This window comes from Oncorhynchus mykiss, chromosome 7 (assembly GCF_057628025.1).
Source record: "Oncorhynchus mykiss isolate SJ-2025 chromosome 7, ASM5762802v1, whole genome shotgun sequence".
NCBI classification, from domain to species: domain Eukaryota; kingdom Metazoa; phylum Chordata; class Actinopteri; order Salmoniformes; family Salmonidae; genus Oncorhynchus; species Oncorhynchus mykiss.
This window is the reverse complement of record NC_143028.1, coordinates 82,585,365-82,604,140: the sequence shown is the minus strand read 5'-3', so window position 1 is coordinate 82,604,140 and position 18,776 is coordinate 82,585,365. Positions and strand designations below refer to the sequence as shown.

At 46.4% G+C, this 18,776-nt stretch overlaps 1 protein-coding gene across 2 annotated transcripts in view; it reads left to right on the top strand.

The window, feature by feature from the left end:
* Nucleotides 1–18,776, top strand: part of flnba (filamin B a) — a 97,856-nt gene that overhangs the window by 54,211 nt on the left and 24,869 nt on the right. For both annotated transcript variants that reach the window (XR_016497466.1, XM_036984305.2), the window contains exons 17-29: nucleotides 1,147–1,264; nucleotides 1,552–1,820; nucleotides 4,000–4,278; nucleotides 6,348–6,488; nucleotides 6,766–6,946; nucleotides 7,685–7,858; nucleotides 7,952–8,114; nucleotides 9,463–9,623; nucleotides 10,323–10,490; nucleotides 12,533–12,656; nucleotides 13,399–13,552; nucleotides 17,517–17,706; nucleotides 18,168–18,415. Coding sequence is in view for 1 of the 2 variants with exons in the window: in XM_036984305.2 (XP_036840200.2) it covers nucleotides 1,147–1,264; nucleotides 1,552–1,820; nucleotides 4,000–4,278; nucleotides 6,348–6,488; nucleotides 6,766–6,946; nucleotides 7,685–7,858; nucleotides 7,952–8,114; nucleotides 9,463–9,623; nucleotides 10,323–10,490; nucleotides 12,533–12,656; nucleotides 13,399–13,552; nucleotides 17,517–17,706; nucleotides 18,168–18,415 (2,370 nt within the window). In the remaining variant the exon portion in view is untranslated. The remainder of the gene's footprint in view (nucleotides 1–1,146; nucleotides 1,265–1,551; nucleotides 1,821–3,999; nucleotides 4,279–6,347; nucleotides 6,489–6,765; nucleotides 6,947–7,684; nucleotides 7,859–7,951; nucleotides 8,115–9,462; nucleotides 9,624–10,322; nucleotides 10,491–12,532; nucleotides 12,657–13,398; nucleotides 13,553–17,516; nucleotides 17,707–18,167; nucleotides 18,416–18,776) is intronic.

The following is an 18,776-nucleotide window of genomic DNA, read 5'->3' as shown; positions in this document are numbered from 1 at the left end:
TTAAAATGGCTATCCCTTATTTAGTGTTTCTTCCAGCCAGATAAGAGCCCCACAGTGGACCTGTCATAATACCCATAAAACCTAGCTGTCAAACAGGGAAATGGTTCCAATAATTTTTCCACCCTTCATGTTTCCCATAGGGGATTTTAGAAACACTTAAAATAAGGGCTCTGTTTCGTGTAGGTTTATCCTGGCGTGATTTGATAACCATGTAAATCTCTCTAGGACAATGTGACTCATCAATATGTTTGTCCATATTTACTCTGATTCTAAAATGCTAATGAGCGTCAAAATAGACATCACGCAAAACTACAAATCCCAGCAAGCTCCTGCACGTCGTCTCTAGCTGAAACCTTTGCTGAAGGTCTTGTGTCCATGTTAAAGTTGCACAAGACAATTCACTTAATTGTCCATTTAAAGATAATACCAAATCACCAAGGTATTTATAGTTCTTTATAATAGCCTAATTTGCGTTTTAGTGTTTTGCGTGTAAATACAGGCTAATATATTTGAGTCACCTTGTCCTATAGAGATTTACAAGGTGATCTAAACGTCACACCAGGGCAAGTCGACACAAAACAGCCCTTATTTTAAGTGTTTCTAAAATCCTCTATGGAGGAAAACGATTTGGAACCATTTCCCTGTTTGACTGCTAGGTTTTATGGGTATTATGACTCATGCTCCAATCAATTCACATTTCATTGGTCACATACACATGGTTAGCAGATGTTAATGTGAGTGTAGCGAAATGCTTGTGCTTCTAGTTTCGACCGTTGCAGTAATATCTAACAAGTAATCTAAATTCCACAACGACTACCTAACGGATTAAGGAATGGCATAGGAGTATATGGATGAGCAATGACCGAGCTCTGCTGTGGTACTGTGTAGCATCCTGTCTAGGGACAGGTATTCTTTTTACCAGACATTCTTCATATGTGAGCGTTAGTATAGGTAAAGGCTCAATTAACGTGGTGTTTCTCTGTCTCACTCTGTCTCTGTGTGCCTCCCTCTGTCTCTCTCTCTGTATGTCTTGCTCTCGCTCTGTCTCCCTCGCCCTCTCTGTGTGCCTCCTCTGTCGCTCGCTCTGTCTCTGTGCCTCTGTCTGTCTTGCTCTCTCTCGTGCTCTCTGTGTTGCTCTGTCTTTAGGGAGAGATGGTAATCATCATAACGTTCGGAGGAGATGTCATCCCCAAGAGTCCCTTTGCTGTGGGAGTGGCTGCTCCTCTGGATGTCACCAAGGTCCAGGTCAACAACCTGGATGGCAGTAAGTAGTGTTAACCTTTGACCTAGCGGATGCTAGCTTCCTACTGGATCAGCTGAGAACTTCCCAGCTGGTGTTCAGCAGGCAGCATGCCTCTATGGTGCTACAACGGTTTGCCATTTCAGGAAAAGCCCTTTCCATGAACCCCCTTCCCTACCACTAGTGGAGGGGGGAAATTGTTACCCGTGTGCCTTCGTAAGATTGTCTTGGTGCTTGTTTCTTTAGGACTGGTCTTTAGAAAGACTGTGTGCTGAAATGTTAAACTATATCCCCTCTCCTTGTTTGTTCAGGAGTAGAGGTGGGGCAGGACCAGGAGTTTGTGGTGGGCACCAAGGGAGCGGGAGGCCAGGGTAAACTGGAGGTGAAGATCAGCAGCCCTAGCGGTAAGCTTGTCCCCTGTGTGTTGGAGGCTCAGTCTGGGAAGAGGCCCGAGAACAGCACGGTGAAGTACATCCCCAAGGAGGAGGGTCTCTATGCTGTGGAGGTGAACTACGATGGACACCCAATCCCAGGCAGCCCCTTCCCTGTGGAGGCCACACTGCCTCCAGACCCCAGCAAGGTACAGCCAGAAATGCAAATGCTTTCCGTTTGAGTTATGTTAGGTTTCATTTTCATATTTTGTACACTGACGTACAATGTCATGACTTTGTAGTTGTCATATGTCTCAATGTAATTACCTTGTAGTTTCGTGATTGTTTTCTTTGTATATGTTATGAATCCCCATTAACTGCTGCTAAGGCAGCAAGCTACTCTTCCTGGGGTCCATCAAAAATTAAGGCAGTTGTATACATTATAATACCATTCCTAGACATTAAAATGAATTTTACAACAGATTTCACAATACATTGTGTCCTCAGGCCACTACACCACTGCAACACAATCTATATGTGTGTATTTCCCTGTCTCTTCAGTCCCCGCTGTTCCATAAGGTGTTTTATCTTTTTTTTTTATCTAATTTGACTGCTTTCATCAGTTACCTGATGTGGAGTAGTTCCATGTAGTCATGGCTCTGTGGTACTGTGAGCCTCCCATATTCTGTTCTGGACTTGGACTGTGAAGAGACCTCTGGTGGCATGTCTTGTGGGGTATGGATGGGTGTCTGAGCTGTGCTAGTAGTTTAAACAGACAGCTCAGTATCTTCAGATTGTAAACACTACTTACAAAAACAAGTCGTGGCGGAGCAGTCGCAACAGTCATTGGTTCAAATCCAGGCTGTATCACATCTGGCCGTGATTGGGAGTCCCATAGGGCGGCACACAATTGGCCCAGCGTCGTCTGGGTTTGGTCTCGGGGGTAGGCAGAAATTGACTTACAACGGCGAACTGACTTGACGAGTTAAGTAAATACATTAACTTCATTCAAATTAAAACATGTAATCTCTCCTTTACTTTGAGCTATGAGAGATTGACCTTCATATTAATAATTTGAGTCATTCTGCCCTGTTCTGGACCAATTGTAATTCTCCCAAGTCCCTCTTTGTGTCACACGACTGAACAGTAGTCCAGGTGAGATACAACTAGGGCCTGTAGGACCTGCCTTGTTGATGGTGTTCAGGGCAGCGCTTTATCATGGACATACAACAGTAGCTAAGATGGGGAGAAGTATCAATATGTTTTGACCATGACAGTTTACAATCCAGGGTTACTCCAAGCACTTTTAGTCTCCTCAATTTCTTTGTAATCATTATGAGATTTAGTTGGTGTTGAGGGTTAAGTGAATGACTTGTCCCAAATATAATGCTTTTAGTTTTGAACTATTTAGGTCTAACTTAGTTTCTGAATGGGTGGCAAGAAATAACTGCAGGTCTTTAAGTGTTGCAGTAATTTCAGTTGCTGTAGTAGGTGACGTGTGGTGTTGAAGCACCTGCATACATACATGCACTCCTTAATGAAGATTTGAAAAAAGCGGGGCCTAGACAGCTTCCCTGGGGAATTCCTGATTCTACCTGGATTTTGTTGGATAGGCTTCCATTAAAGAACCCCCTCTGTTCTGTTGACATCTAACTCTTTATCCACAATATAGCAAGGGGGTGTGAAGCCATATCATATACGTTTTTCCAGCAGCAGACTATGATCAATAATCTCAAAAGCCATACTGAAGTATAACAAAACAGTTCCCACAATCTTATCAATTTCTCACACAAGTGATGGATTGGATAAGTGCCATGCATGTTGAATGCCCTCCACTATAAGCATGCTGAAAGTTTGGTAAGTTATTTACTGTAAAATAGCATTGTATCAGGTCAAACACTTTTTTTTTTAAACTAAGCGTTGGTAACAGGCTGGTTGGTTGGCTGTTTGAGGCCAGTAAAGGGGGCTTTACTATTCTTAGGTAGTGGAATGACTACCTTCCCTGCAGGCCTGAGGGCACATACTTATCAGTAGGCTGAAATTGAAGATGACAGATGGGAGTGGCACTATTATACTCAGTCATTTTCCATCCAAGTTGTCAGACCCTGGGGGTGTGTCATTGTTGATAGACAATCATTTTTTTCCACACTCACTTTATGGAATTCAAAATGACAATGCCTGTCTTTCATAATTTGGTCAGATATACTTGGATGTGTAGGTTCTACAGGATGTCAGCTAGTACAGCGAGTGATTGATCCCCAATCTAATGGATTATTTCATGATTGATTGATTTTTTTAAAAAGCATTTTTGCTTCTGTTTAGTGACGGTTCGGATAACTGGCTGTTTGTATTGACTATTTAAAACTGACGGTTTGTCTGTCCCTCCAGGTGAAGGCGTTTGGTCCAGGTCTGAAGGGAGGTTTGGTGGGTAATCCCGCTGAGTTCACCATCGACACTAAGGGTGCAGGGACCGGTGGCCTGGGCCTGACTGTGGAGGGGCCCACCGAAGCCAAGATCGAGTGCTCTGACAACGGGGACGGGACATGTAGCGTGTCCTACCTTCCCACGGAGCCAGGAGAGTACCTGGTTAACATCCTGTTTGAGGAGACCCATATCCCAGGATCCCCCTTCCACTCTGACGTCAACTGTCCCTTTGACCCCACCAAGGTAGGGATGCATGCGCAGATACGGGAACGCTGCACTTGCTGTAGCTCAGTTGGTGGAGGGAGCCTGGCGCTTGCAATGCCAGGGTAGTGAGTTCAAATCCCGGGACCACCCACACGTAAAAATGGTGTGCACACATGACTGAGTCACTTTGATAAGAGCATCTGCTTAATAACACATAATATATACGGGAAATTCAGACCCCTGTACTTTTTCTATTTATTTTTTAAGATTATAGCCTTATTCTAAAATGGATTAAATCGTTTTTTTCGTCATCAATTTACTCACAATACCCCAATGACAAAGTAAATTAAGGTTTTTAGAAATGTTTGCACATCTATTAAAAAAACAAACAGGAAATATAACATTTACGTAAATATTCAGACCCTTTACTCTGAAGCACGTTTGGCAGCGATTACAGCCTCGAGTCTTCTTGGGTATGATGCTACAAGCTTGGCACATGTATTTGTGGAGTTTCTCCCCAGATCCTCAAGCTCTGTCAGGTTGGATGGGGAGCGTCGCTGCACAGCTATTTTCAGGTTTCATCTTTCCCTCTATCTTGACTAAATCAAATCAAAATCAAATCAAGTGTATTTATATAGCCCTTCGTACATCAGCTGATATCTCAAAGTGCTGTACAGAAACCCAGCCTAAAACCCCAAACAGCAAGAAATGCAGGTGTAGAAACACGGTGGCTAGGAAAAACTCCCTAGAAAGGCCAAAACCTAGGAAGAAACCTAGAGAGGAACCAGGCTATGTGGGGTGGCCAGTCCTCTTCTGGCTGTGCCGGGTGGAGATTATAACAGAGCATGGCCAAGATGTTCAAATGTTCATAAATGACCAGCATGGTCAAATAATATTAATAATAAGGCAGAACAGTTGAAACTGGAGCAGCAGCACGGCCAGGTGGACTGGGGACAGCAAGGAGTCATCATGTCAGGTAGTCCTGGGGCATGGTCCTAGGGCTCAGGTCCTCCGAGAGAGAGAAAGAGAGAATTAGAGAGAGCACACTTAAAAGGATAGTCGTCTAGTCCCTGCCATTGAAAAACATCCCCACAGCATGATGCTGCCACCACCATGGTTCACCGTAGGGATGGTGCCAGGTTTCCTTTAGACGTGAAGCTTGGTATTCAGGCCAAGGAGTTCAATCTTGGTTTCATCAGACCAGAGAATCTTATATCTCATGGTCTGAAAGTCCTTTAGGTGCCTTTTGGCAAACTCCAAGTGGGCTCTAAGAAGAGTCTTGGTGGTTCCAAACTTATTCCAGTTAAGATGGAGGCCACTTATGGTGCACCTTCAATGCTGCATACATTTTTGGTACCCTTCCCCAGATCTGTGCCTTGACACAATCCTGTCTCGGAGCTCTACAGACAACTCCTTCAACCTAATGGCTTGGTTTCTGCTCTGACATGTACTGTCAACTCTGGGACCTTATATAGACAGATGTGTACCTTTCCAAATCATGTCCAATCAATTGAATTTACCACAGGTGAACTCAGATCCAGTAGTAGAAACATCTCAAGGATGACCAATGGAAACAGGATGCACCTGAGCTCAATTTCGAGTCTCATAGCAAAAGGTCTGAATACTTATGTAAATTAGGGGTTTCTGTTTCTTCAAAAAAAAAAATGCCTAAACCTGTTTTCACTTTGCTGTTATGGGGCATTGTGAAGTCATTATGGGGGGTATCATGTGTAGATTAATTTGAGGGGGAAGAAAAGATGTAATCCATTTTGGACTAAGGCTGTAACCTAACAAAAAATGTGGAAACAGTCAAGTGGTCTGAATACTTTCCAAATTAAGTGTGTACTCACACATCCCTCCTTCACGCCGGATAGCAATCACCATCCTGGGACTTATAACACTATACTGTTGAACTCGTTTTTATCATATTTATTTTTCTTGCTAGTACTGTTTCGATTGTACTGATGTTTAGGAAGACTGATTTTATCATTCATTACAAGTAAAAACCAATATGAGTACTGATGTTGAAAGCCCTTATTGTAGTCAACTCCCTCTGGATAAGGGTGCCTGCTAAATGACGAAATAACTCCTAAATGTCATTCTGTCAGGTGGTGGCATCTGGCTCGGGGCTGAAGAGGGCCAAGGTGGGAGAGGTCAGTGTGGTGAATGTGGACTGTTCCAGGGCTGGACCGGGTCAACTCACCCTGGACGCTGCCTCTGACTCTGGCAACAATAAGGCGAAGACTGAGGTGTGTACCATGGGAGAGTGGTGATCTTAACCAATTGGAATATTAAATATTTAGAGAAATATAAATTGCTTAATTGAACTGTTCATGTGATGGTAGGAACCCTACTTACTCTAGCGTTATTAACCTGTTTGTTGTTGACTCTTGAAGTAGTCCATTTTTCTTAGAAGTCCTGCATATCAATCTCATAGAAAAGCTTAGTTGTAAGCTAACTAATGTGCTTACAGGTACAAATCCCCTTCAATAGTTTTTTCATTTTTTAAATTATTAATTCATTCAGGTGATCGACAACAAAGATGGCACCTACACAGTGACCTACGTGCCCCTGACCGCTGGGATGTACACCCTGCTACTGAAGTACGGAGGCAAGGCGACGCCCGGGTTCCCTGCCAAGGTGATGGTCGACCCTGCAGTGGACACATCCAGAATCCAGGTGTTTGGCCCCGGAGTGGAGGGACAAGGTAGAGTTTATTTACAGACACTCTGTTGCTCTTTGTGGTGTATAACGCACTTTTCTATAAAGCACTTTGTGACAACTGTTGACATAAAAAAATATATATATATATTTTGTGAGTGGCACTGAGAAGCAAACTCATGAAACCCAGTGTATTGTAGCGTGTCGCTTGTCTTTAACCTGGGTAACTGTAGGAGAGGATCCACTTTATTGTCCCTCTGGGTACAACCTACTCCAACTGAAAGTGACTCATCTTCATTCTGATCGACCACAACTGCTGTTAGTTTGCCGGGTTAACATGACACCAGGAGCCCTTTTGTGTAGTGGCGAACATTGCTTTGTCAAGAAGAAATGGGAGCGTTTCTAGAAGCGTCTCGGGCTTCTGAATAACGCTCTAACGCTCTAACGGTTGAACAGTGAAGTCTATAAAACCATTACCTCACCTCAGAGCAGTGACATAAGGAACATCACGTCACCACTGCTGCCTCAATGAAAGCCCTATTAGAGTTCAAAGGGGCAGTTGGTGAGGCTGGTGGGGATGCCAAGTTGACAACCCCCACACAAATACACCAGATGTTGAAAAGCACTGGGCCAGCTGTGGAGTAGCACCCCTGGATGGAGAGCAGGTTTTTTTTTTTTGTGGGGGGGGGGGGGGGGGGGACAAATTCAACAAAAGCTCAACATGACTTGGAAATGAGTCGACCAAAATTAACTATTTATTTGATTTGATTTAATTTCTCTCCAGCATTGTTCCGGGAAGCTACTACGGAGTTCACAGTAGATGCCAGGTCTCTGACTAAGAAGGGAGGTGACCACATCAAAGCCCAGGTCAGAAATCCCTCTGGTGCCATGACTGACTGTATGGTCACTGACAAGGCGGACGGGACCTATGGCATTGAGTACACGCCCTTTGAAAACGGTAAAGAAACGTCTGCCTGTTGACGTAAAAAGGGTTATGAATAGATTTTTGTGGTTGGTTGTCCAAATGGATGACATCTCTCTGATCTCCTAGGAGTCCATGCTGTGGAGGTGCTGTACGATGAGTCTCCGGTCCCGAAGAGTCCCTTCCAGGTGGGGGTAGAGGAGGGCTGTGATCCTACCAGGGTTCTGGCTAAGGGCCCCGGGCTCCAGGAGGCCATCACAGAGGCCCCCAACAACTTCTCCATCATCACCAGGTAGGTACACACACACGTTCATGTCTTAAGACATGATGGAGGGAGCGATGTTCATTCATCGTCTTTTTTAAACCTTTTCTCCTGTTTGGTGTTTAATGAACCCAGGTATGACGGCACTGATCAACAGGGGAAACTTGACTTGCGTATTAGTTCAGTAGTTTGGTTCAACCCGGTCTTAAATCACGTTTGTCACATTCTTCGTAAATAACAGGTGTATACTAACATTGGAATGCTCACTTACAAACCCTTTCCAACAATGCAGAGATTACATTTTTAAATGACACAAGGAATAAATACACAACGATTAACGACAACATGGCTGCATACACAGGGTACCGGTACGGTAGCCATGACAACGTGGCTGTATACACAGGGTACCGGTAGCCATGACAACGTGGCTGTATACACAGGGTACCGGTACGGAGTGGATGTGTTGGGGGTATGAGGTAAATGAGGTGGATATGTACATGTGACTAGGCAACAGGATAGATAATAAACCGCAACGTATGTGATGAGTCAATAGAGTTCAACTATATTAGTAGTCCTATAGCTTGGGGATAGAAGCTGTTCAGTGTGTAGTTTCCGGACTTGATGCATCAGTTCTGCTTGCCGTGCGGTAGCAGTGAGAACAGACTATGACTGGGGTCTTGGACAAAAAAAATTAGGGCCTTCCTCTGACGCCGCCTAGTATAGAGGTCCTGGATGGCAGGAAGCTTGGCCCCAGTGATGTACTGGGCCGTTCGCACTACCCTCTGTAGTGACTTGTGTTCGGGGGTCGAGCTGTTGCCATACCAGGCCATGATGCAACCGGTCAGGATGCTCTCGATGGTGCAGCTGTAGAACCTTTTGTGGATCTGAGGACCCATGCCAAATCTGTTCAGTCTACTGAGGGGGAAGAACCTTTGTTGCTCTCTTTACAACTGTGTTAGTATGTGTGTGGACCATGATAGCTCCTTAGTGATGTGGACACTGAAAAGCTTGAGGCTCTCGTCCTGCCCCACAACAGTCCTGTTGATGTCTACCGTTAAGACAGTAGTCTGCTCTAATCCTGTCTGACCTGCACCATTTAATACAGTAGTCTGCTCTAATCCTGTCTGTCTACCATTAATACAGTAGTCTGCTCTAATCCTGTCTGACCTGCACCATTTAATACAGTAGTCTGCTCTAATCCTGTCTGACCTGCACCATTAATACAGTAGTCTGCTCTAATCTTGTCTGACCTGTACCATTAATACAGTAGTCTGCTCTAATCCTGTCTGACTACCATTAATACAGTAGTCTGCTCTAATCCTGTCTGACCTGCACCATTAATACAGTAGTCTGCTCTAATCCTGTGTGTTTTTCCCAGAGGGGCAGGTATCGGAGGCCTGGGCATCACAGTCGAGGGCCCATCTGAGTCGAAGATGTCCTGTAAAGACAATAAGGACGGCAGCTGTAACGTAGAGTACATCCCATTCGTCCCAGGCCTGTATGACGTTAACATCACGTATGGAGGAAAACACATCCCAGGTAACTAGACTCTACTACAGGGTTTCCCTAATGCCTCCCCCCTGGGTCAACATGTGGTTGTTGTCCTAGCACTGCATGGCTGACTCAAATAACAGGGTGATAGGTAGCCTAGTGGTTAGTGTAGGGGTGGCAGGTAACCTAGTGGTTAGAGCGTAGGGGCGGCAGGGTAGCCTAGTGGTTAGAGCGTAGGGGCGGCAGGGTAGCCTAGTGGTTAGGGCGTATGGGCGGCAGGGTAGCCTAGTGGTTAGGGCGTAGGGGCGGCAGGGTAGCCTAGTGGTTAGGGCGTAGGGGCGGCAGGGTAGCCTAGTGGTTAGGGCGTAGGGGCGGCAGGGTAGCCTAGTGGTTAGGGCGTAGGGGCGGCAGGGTAGCCTAGTGGTTAGGGCGTAGGGGCGGCAGGGTAGCCTAGTGGTTAGGGCGTAGGGGCGGCAGGGTAGCCTAGTGGTTAGGGCGTAGGGGCGGCAGGGTAGCCTAGTGGTTAGGGCGTAGGGGCGGCAGGGTAGCCTAGTGGTTAGGGCGTTCAAATCCCCGAGCTGACAAGGTACAAATCTGTCGTTCTGACCCTGAACAAGGCAGTTAACCCACTGTTCCTAGGCCGTCATTGAAAATAAGAATTTGTTCTTAACTGACTTGCCTGGTTAAATTAAGGTTAATTCCAAGGCCAGCTGTCAGTGTATCTAACTCTCTCTCTCTGTCCATCAGGCAGTCCATTCAAGGTACCAGTGAAGGACATGGTTGACCCCAGCAAGGTGAAGATCTCAGGACCCGGCGTGAGCTCAGGGGTCCGCGCCAATATCCCACAATCCTTTACTGTGGACTGCAGCAAGGCCGGGGTGGCTCCGCTGTCTGTAGCCGTCACAGCGCCGAAAGGTGAGGTTTGATTCAGTGTGTGTGGTGGCCCCTCTCTCTGTGGCTGTCACAGCACCGAAAGGTGAGGTTTGATTCAGTGTGTGGTGACCCCTCTCTCTGTGGCTGTCACAGCACCGAAAGGTGAGGTTTGATTCAGTGTGTGTGGTGGCCCCTCTCTCTGTGGCTGTCACAGCATCGAAAGGTGAGGGTTTGATTCAGTGTGTGTGGTGGCCCCTCTCTGTGGCTGTCACAGCACCCCAAATGTCAGACTGGATTAGTTTTATTTCTGTTAGTTGTAAGAGATGACAGGGAACAGGCGTTGACGGGGAATTTACCCAGAAAGACTTGTGGCGACTACAGAAACTTTACCCAGAAAGACTTGTGGCGACTACAGCAACTTTACCCAGAAAGACTTGTGGCGACTACAGCAACTTTACCCAGAAAGACTTGTGGCGACTACAGCAACTTTACCCAGAAAGACTTGTGGCGACTACAGCAACTTTACCCAGAAAGACTTGTGGCGTCGACAGCAACACATTTGCACGCGGCAGAGAATTGTTCTGCTGTTTTAAAAGCTAATTTCCAGCAATTCTACACCTTTTTCTATCTTATAAAGTCGGACTCAGGGGTGTGAATACTTACAGTACACTTGTATTTCACCGTTATTTAACCAGGTAGGCCAGTTGAGAACAAGTTCTCATTTACATCTGCGAAACGTACGTGGACACCTGCTTGTCGAACATCTCATTGTAAAATCATGGGCATTAACATGGAGTTGGTCCCCCTTAGCTGCTACAACAGCCTCCACTCTTCTAGGAAGGCTTTCCACTAGATGATTGAACATTGCTGCTATAACAGCCTCCACTCTTCTGGGAAGGCTTTCCACTAGATGTTGGAACATTGCTGCTATAACAGCCTCCACTCTTCTGGGAAGGCTTTCCACTAGATGTTGGAACATTGCTGCTATAACAGCCTCCACTCTTCTGGGAAGGCTTTCCACTAGATGTAGGAACATTGCTGCTATAACAGCCTCTACTCTTCTGGGAAGGCTTTCCACTAGATGATGGAACATTGCTGCTATAACAGCCTCCACTCTTCTGGGAAGGCTTTCCACTAGATGTTGGAACATTGCTGCTATAACAGCCTCCACTCTTCTGGGAAGGCTTTCCACTAGATGTTGGAACATTGCTGCAGGTCGGGCACTGATTTTGAGCGGTTAGGTCTGGCTTGCTGTTGGTGTGCCAATTTGTGGGATTGAGGTCAGGTTTGGTTCTTCCACATCGATACAGATCTCTGCAAACAATTTCTGTATGGGCTTCGCTTTGTGCTTGGAGGTATTGTCATGCTGAAACTGGAAAGGGTCTTCCCCAAACTGTTGCCACAAAGTTGGAAGTACAGAATCGTCTAGAATGTCAATGTATAATGTAGCTTTAAGAGACCATTATTCTTCCGCCACCGAACTGTAGTTGGCACTCATTCGGTGAGGTCGTGTTCTCCTGCCACCCGCCAAACCCAGATTCGGCCGTCGAACTGCCAAATGGCGACACATGATTCATCACTCCAGAGAACGCGTTTCCACTGCTCCAGAGTCTAATGGCGTTGAGCTTTACAACCGTCCAGCCGACGCTTGGCGTTGCGCATGGTGATCTTAGGCTTGTGTGCGGCTGCGTCAGCCATGACGCTCCCGGCGAACAGCTCTCCTGCTGACGTTGCTTCCACAGGCAGTTTGGAACGCGGTAGCGATTTTAATCCCACTACACTCTTCAACACTGGCCCGTCCCGTTCTGTGAGCTTGTGTGGCCTTGTGGTGTTTGGAAAGGTGACATCCTATGACAGTGCCATGTTTAGGCCTTACTATTCCCAATGTTCTTTTGTTTCACACCTGTCAGCAATGGTTGAGGCTAAAATATCCGAATCAACTCATTTGAACGGGTGTCCACATACTTTTGTATTTATTTTATGTTATTCAATACAACTTTATTGTGTTCAATACTAATATTTTCCATTTCCGGTACGACTAAGGGTCGGTCCTGTCCTGATGTCAGGTGTGTGTGTGTTCTCAGGTGTGGCTGAGCCGGTGGAGGTGACGAACAACGGAGATGGAACACACACTGTAGCCTACACCCCTTCAGTGGAGGGACCCTACTCTGTAGTGGTCAAGTACGCTGACGAGGAGATCACACGCAGGTAAACTCACTGATCTCGGTTACATCGAGTACAGTGTGTTTTTGCGATGGTTGTCTGTTAATTCTTTAGCCACAGGTATTACAGCAGATAAACCTCTGCTGTGATCCCAGAGTTTTCCCTGTGAAATGTCTAATTCAACTCAAGCAAAATCAAATGGGCAGTTAACATTTTAAACTTAATTTTTTCTTAAAAATAATCCTAAAACTTCTGAGTAATATTCCTCGACTACTAAGGTTCAGTATGTTCGAAAGGAGACCGATTTTTAGTTGCTGTTCTTCCGAAAACACAAACGCATCTTTCATCGTGTATAGGCAGGTCAGTCATCGGACAGTCAGGCACGCTTCTATCAGTATAGACAGGTCAGTCACCGGACAGTCGGGCACGGTTCTATCAGTATAGACAGGTCAGTCATGGTTCTGTCAGTAGACAGGTCAGTCATCGGACAGTCAGGCACGGTTCTATCAGTATAGGCAGGTCAGTCACCGGACAGTCAGGCACGGTTCTATCAGTATAGACAGGTCAGTCATGGTTCTGTCAGTAGACGGGTCAGTCATCGGACAGTCAGGCACGGTTCTATCAGTATAGGCAGGTCAGTCACCGGACAGAACCGTTTTTCAATGTAGGTATTTTTTAAATGAAAGTTACCGATCCCCCGTTAAATGTTTCCACCTTAATTCTAGACCCTACCTGTGACACCCTTCTAGATTCCTCCAGTTTTATTATCGTTTACTTCCTTGTCCAGCCCCTTCAAGCTGCGAGTGCTGCCTACCCATGATGCCAGCAAGGTGGTGGCTAGTGGTCCAGGTCTAACCACCGGAGTGCCAGCCAGCTTTCCAGTGGAGTTCACTATCGATGCCAAGGACGCAGGAGAGGGACAACTATCCGTCCAGATCACAGTGAGTTCAACTGAGGGTTGTATTGTGGTTCTCGAATCAGGCTGGACTTTCGAGAAAACTATAACGGCTAGTGGGGGGGGGGGGCGAACAGCCAGACGGCTAGTGTCTAGGTGGGGGGGGGGGGGGGGGCGGCGAACAGCCAGACGGCTAGTGTCTAGGTGGTGGTCGGGGGGGGGGGGGGGACAGCCAGGCGGCGGTTACATTGATTGTCCCGTTGACGGTAGAGAAATCAACATCTCTCTTGGTGTTGTGCTCCTTTGAATGGATCACCGGCCAAACCAAACTTTTCTGTCTACCAACCCTCCCCAAGGGTCCACTGAGGTTTGAGGTGGGACTTTCTGTTGCCAGGTAACCGTAGACGGTCAGTAGCACTGCTCTATGGATGGTCCCGGTAACCGTAGACGGTCAGTAGCACTGCTCTATGGATGGTCCCGGTAACCGTAGACGGTCAGTAGCACTGCTCTATGGATGGTCCCGGTAACCCTCCATTTTACAGCCTGGTAAATAAACACTAAATATGTAGGAACAATTTAGTCTTAAACACGAGAAGGAAGTAGGAACCAAGGAAGGAAGGTACTTAGTAATAATACATGTAGCTTATTACTATGTGAATGTGTAGTAACGTCAGTGTCTTTAAAGAGTAATGCCTAAAACACCAACATCCTCTTGGTCTTCTCTCCCGTTCTAGTTTCCTGTATGTTCGTACTGAACGGGGCTGTAGGAAGAAGTGTTGTCTTTTCACACACAATGTACACTGCTCAAAAAAATAAAGGGAACACTTAAACAACACAATGTAACTCCAAGTCAATCACACTTCTGTGAAATCAAACTGTCCACTTAGGAAGCAACACTGATTGACAATACATTTCACATGCTGTTGTGCAAATGGAATAGACAACAGGTGGAAATTATAGGCATTTAGCAAGACACCCCCAATAAAGGAGTGGTTCTGCAGGTGGTGACCAGACCACTTCTCAGTTCCTATGCTTCCTGGCTGATGTTTTGGTCACTTTTGAATGCTGGCGGTGCTTTCAGTCTAGTGGTAGCATGAGACGGAGTCTACAACCCATACAAGTGGCTCAGGTAGTGCAGCTCATCCAGGATGGCACATCAATGCGAGCTGTGGCAAGAAGGTTTGCTGTGTCTGTCAGCGTAGTGTCCAGAGCATGGAGGCGCTACCAGAAGACAGGCCAGTACATCAGGAGACGTGGAGGAGGCCGTAGGAGGGCAACAACCCATCAGCAGGACCGCTACCTCCGCCTTTGTGCAAGGAGGAGCAGGAGGAGCACTGCCAGAGCCCTGCAAAATGACCTCCAGCAGGCCACAAATGTGCAAGTGTCTGTTTCTGACCGTTTGAGCAGACTCCATGAGGGTGGTATGAGGACCCGACGTCCGCAGGTGGGGGTTGTGCTTACAGCCCAACACCGTGCAGGACGTTTGGCATTTGCCAGAGAACACCAAGATTGGCAAATTCGCCACTGGCGCCCTGTGCTCTTCACAGATGAAAGCAGGTTCACACTGAGCACATGACAAACGTGACAGAGTCTGGAGATGCCGTGGAGAACGTTCTGCTGCCTGCAACATCCTCCAGCATGACCGGTTTGGCAGTGGGTCAGTTATGGTGTGGGGTGGCATTTCTTTGGGGGGCCGCACAGCCCTCCATGTGCTCGCCAGAGGTAGCGTGACTGCCATTAGGTACTGAGATGAGATCCTCAGACCCCTTGTGAGACCATATGCTGGTACGGTTGGCCCTGGGTTCCTCCTAATGCAAGACAATGCTAAACCTCATGTGGCTGGAGTGTGTCAGCAGTTCCTGCAAGAGGAAGGCATTGATGCTATGGACTGGCCCGCCCGTTCCCCAGACCTGAATCCAATTGAGCACATCTGGGACATCATGTCTCGCTCCATCCACCAACGCCATGTTGCACCACAGACTGTCCAGGAGTTGGCGGATGCTTTAGTCCAGGTCTGGGAGGAGATCCCTCAGGAGACCATCCGCCACCTCATCAGGAGCATGCCCAGGCGTTTGTAGGGAGGTCATACAGGCACGTGGAGGCCACACACACTACTGAGCCTCATTGTGACTTGTTTTAAGGACATTACATCAAAGTTGGATCAGCCTGTAGTGTGGTTTTCCACTTTAATTTTGAGTGTGACTCCAAATCCAGACCTCCGTGGGTTGATAAATTTGATTTCCATTGATCATTTTTGTGATTTTGTTGTCAGCACATTCAACTATGTAAAGAAAAAAGTATTTAATAAGAATATTTCATTCATTCAGATCTAGGATGTGTTATTTTAGTGTCCCCTTTATTTTTATGAGCTGTGTAGTTGTGAGGGACCACTGCGTTGGATGACTCATCCCACGAAGACAACGGCAAATCTGTCCTTGATCTCATTCAGTTTTTTTTTTTTTTTTTAAACAATGAACATTATTACCACGTTCACACTTACAGCATAGGTAGGAAGGAAGAGGACTGAAATGAAGCCATTTTGTTCATGGAATGGAGTCTAATGCAGTGGTTACCTCCACAGGTAACAAACTATATTGTATCTATGTGGAAACACCACTTCATCCTACAGCCCTATGCCCTATTCACATAATAATCAGCTGCTACTTGTACTTTTGGGACAAATACATTACTATATATATTTAGTCTTAGTCAATTTGACTAAAAATATTTTGTTATTTTAATAATAAGTGAGCTATTTTTTTTAAATTCACTTTCATTTTAATTACATCTGTGTTGCCTCATTTAACCTAATAAGAATGAATCACTGACTTCTATGTTCTCAGGCCTGCATTGTCCTTGTCCTACCAACAGATTGTTCTGCATAACACCCTATCACATGATTTTTCCCCAGCCAATTGGCAGAAGAACACATTACTCAACAGCAGATTAAACAACACACCCCATGCCAGGGCTCCAGACAAACATTTTCCTCAGTTCAACCAGTGACACAAACTTTTTTTCCCCCAGTTGGTGCCACCAGATTGTTTTGGTCGAACCAATTCCTTTCTGCGGCGTCGCGCAAAACAAAAACAAGTTATTTGCTTTCGACTAATACACGACTGTGATGTCTCTTTTTTTTAAATATCATTCCAAGAATGAATGATTCAAGATATTGATGTGGGTTATTTGTGGGTTATTTTGGGGGCTAATTGACCACACGAGGAAGTGAGAACTCAAAACACATTAGCTAGATTGCTAACACTAAATATAATAGTAGTCATGTAGTAAACTAACAGGAAGTATAGAACTCGCTGCCGGTAGTCATGTAGTAAACTAACAGGAAGTATAGAACTCGCTGCCGGTAGTCATGTAGTAAACTAACAGGAAGTATAGAACTCACTGCCGGTAGTCATGTAGTAAACTAACAGGAAGTATAGAACTCGCTGCCGGTAGTCATGTAGTAAACTAACAGGAAGTATAGAACTCCCTGCCGGTAGTCATGTAGTAAACTAACAGGAAGTATAGTACTCCCTGCCGGTAGTCATGTAGTAAACTAACAGGAAGTATAGAACTCGCTGCCGGTAGTCATGTAGTAAACTAACAGGAAGTATAGTACTCCCTGCCAGTAGTCATGTAGTAAACTAACAGGAAGTATAGTAGTAACAGTAAATAATGTCCTCATTAAAGTTGTAGCTTGCCATCCTATACACTTGACATGGCCAATTGTGCGCTTCATATATACGCCATATCAAACATCTTGATTGTAAAATAGTTGCTAGTGAGCTTAATATTAAGATGACAAATTAATTACTGGGTGGGTTAAGGAGTTTAGGGAGTTTTTCCTAGCCACCGTGCTTCTACACCTGCATTGCTTGCTGTTTGGGGTTTTAGGCTGGTTTTCTGTACAGCATTTTGAGACATCAGCCGACGTAAGAAGGGCTTTATAAATACATTTGATTTGTTTAAGCAGGATCATGTGTATAATAGGTCTGAAACATTGTTTTTCTCAGGACCAAGATGGGAAGCCGAAGAGGGTTGGTATCCAGGACAACCGTGACGGGACCTATCTGGTGTCGTACGTACCCGACAAGGTGGGGCGGTACACCATCGTGATCAAGTACGGAGGAGATGAGATCCCTGCCTCGCCTTACCGGGTCAGAGCCACGTCCTCGGGAGACGCCAGTAAATGCACCGTCACAGGTGAGCGAGTCGTCGTGTGCTTTGGAATATACTGTTGTCATGGGTGTCCGACATATGACCTGCATTCTGGACCTCAAGCTCATCCAATCACGGAGCACCGCAAATGTACATTTTTTTTTATTCGCTAGTTTTTGGCGGAGAGGAAACGATGTTAACTACAGACCTCTTTGGGCTCAAAGGTGGAAACACATTGGTCTGTCTGTAGTCCTAGCACCGGTGTTGAGCCAATGTGTCGTTACACACTGTTAGGATATACTTTCTTATCCCGGGGGGGGAGATGTATCGTGGACAAACGGTTTTGCTGCTGCCACATAGATACACAGAATCAAATGGGTGCAACGTACATTAGAATAACATCCTACACGCATCTCTCCACAATTACAACAGCCTGATGTTCATCTGAGCTTTTCAGTTTTGCTTTCTGCTCCAGACTTGTCTTTCTATCTGTTTATTCCTACCAGGTCCTGGCATCGCCCCCATCATCGCGGTCGGGGAAGAAGTGGGCTTTGTGGTGAACGCTAAGGCAGCTGGGAAGGGGAAGGTGACATGTATCGTGGTGACGCCGGATGGGACCGAGGTGGAGGCTGACGTCATCCAGAACGAGGACGGAACATTCGATATCTTCTACACCGCCCCGACCCCCGGGAACTATGTCATATACGTACGATTTGGAGGGGAGAACGTCCCCAAGAGCCCCTTCAAAGTCATGGTGAGATGCAGGGTGGTGGAACTATACTGTTGGGGGGGGGGGGGGGATGCAGGGTGGTGGAACTATACTGTTGGGGGGGGGGGGGGGGATGCAGGGTGGTGGAACTATACTGTTGGGGGGGGATGCAGGGTGGTGGAACTATACTGTTGGGGGGGGATGCAGGGTGGTGGAACTATACTGTTGGGGGGGGATGCAGGGTGGTGGAACTGTACTGTTGGGGGTGGTGGAACTGTACTGTTGGGGGTGGTGGTACTCGATTGTTGGGGGGGGGGGGGGATGCAGGGTAGTGTAATGATGCTGCCGGGGGGGATGCAGGGTCGTGGAAGGATGCTGCCGGGGGGGTGCAGGGTAGTGTAATGAT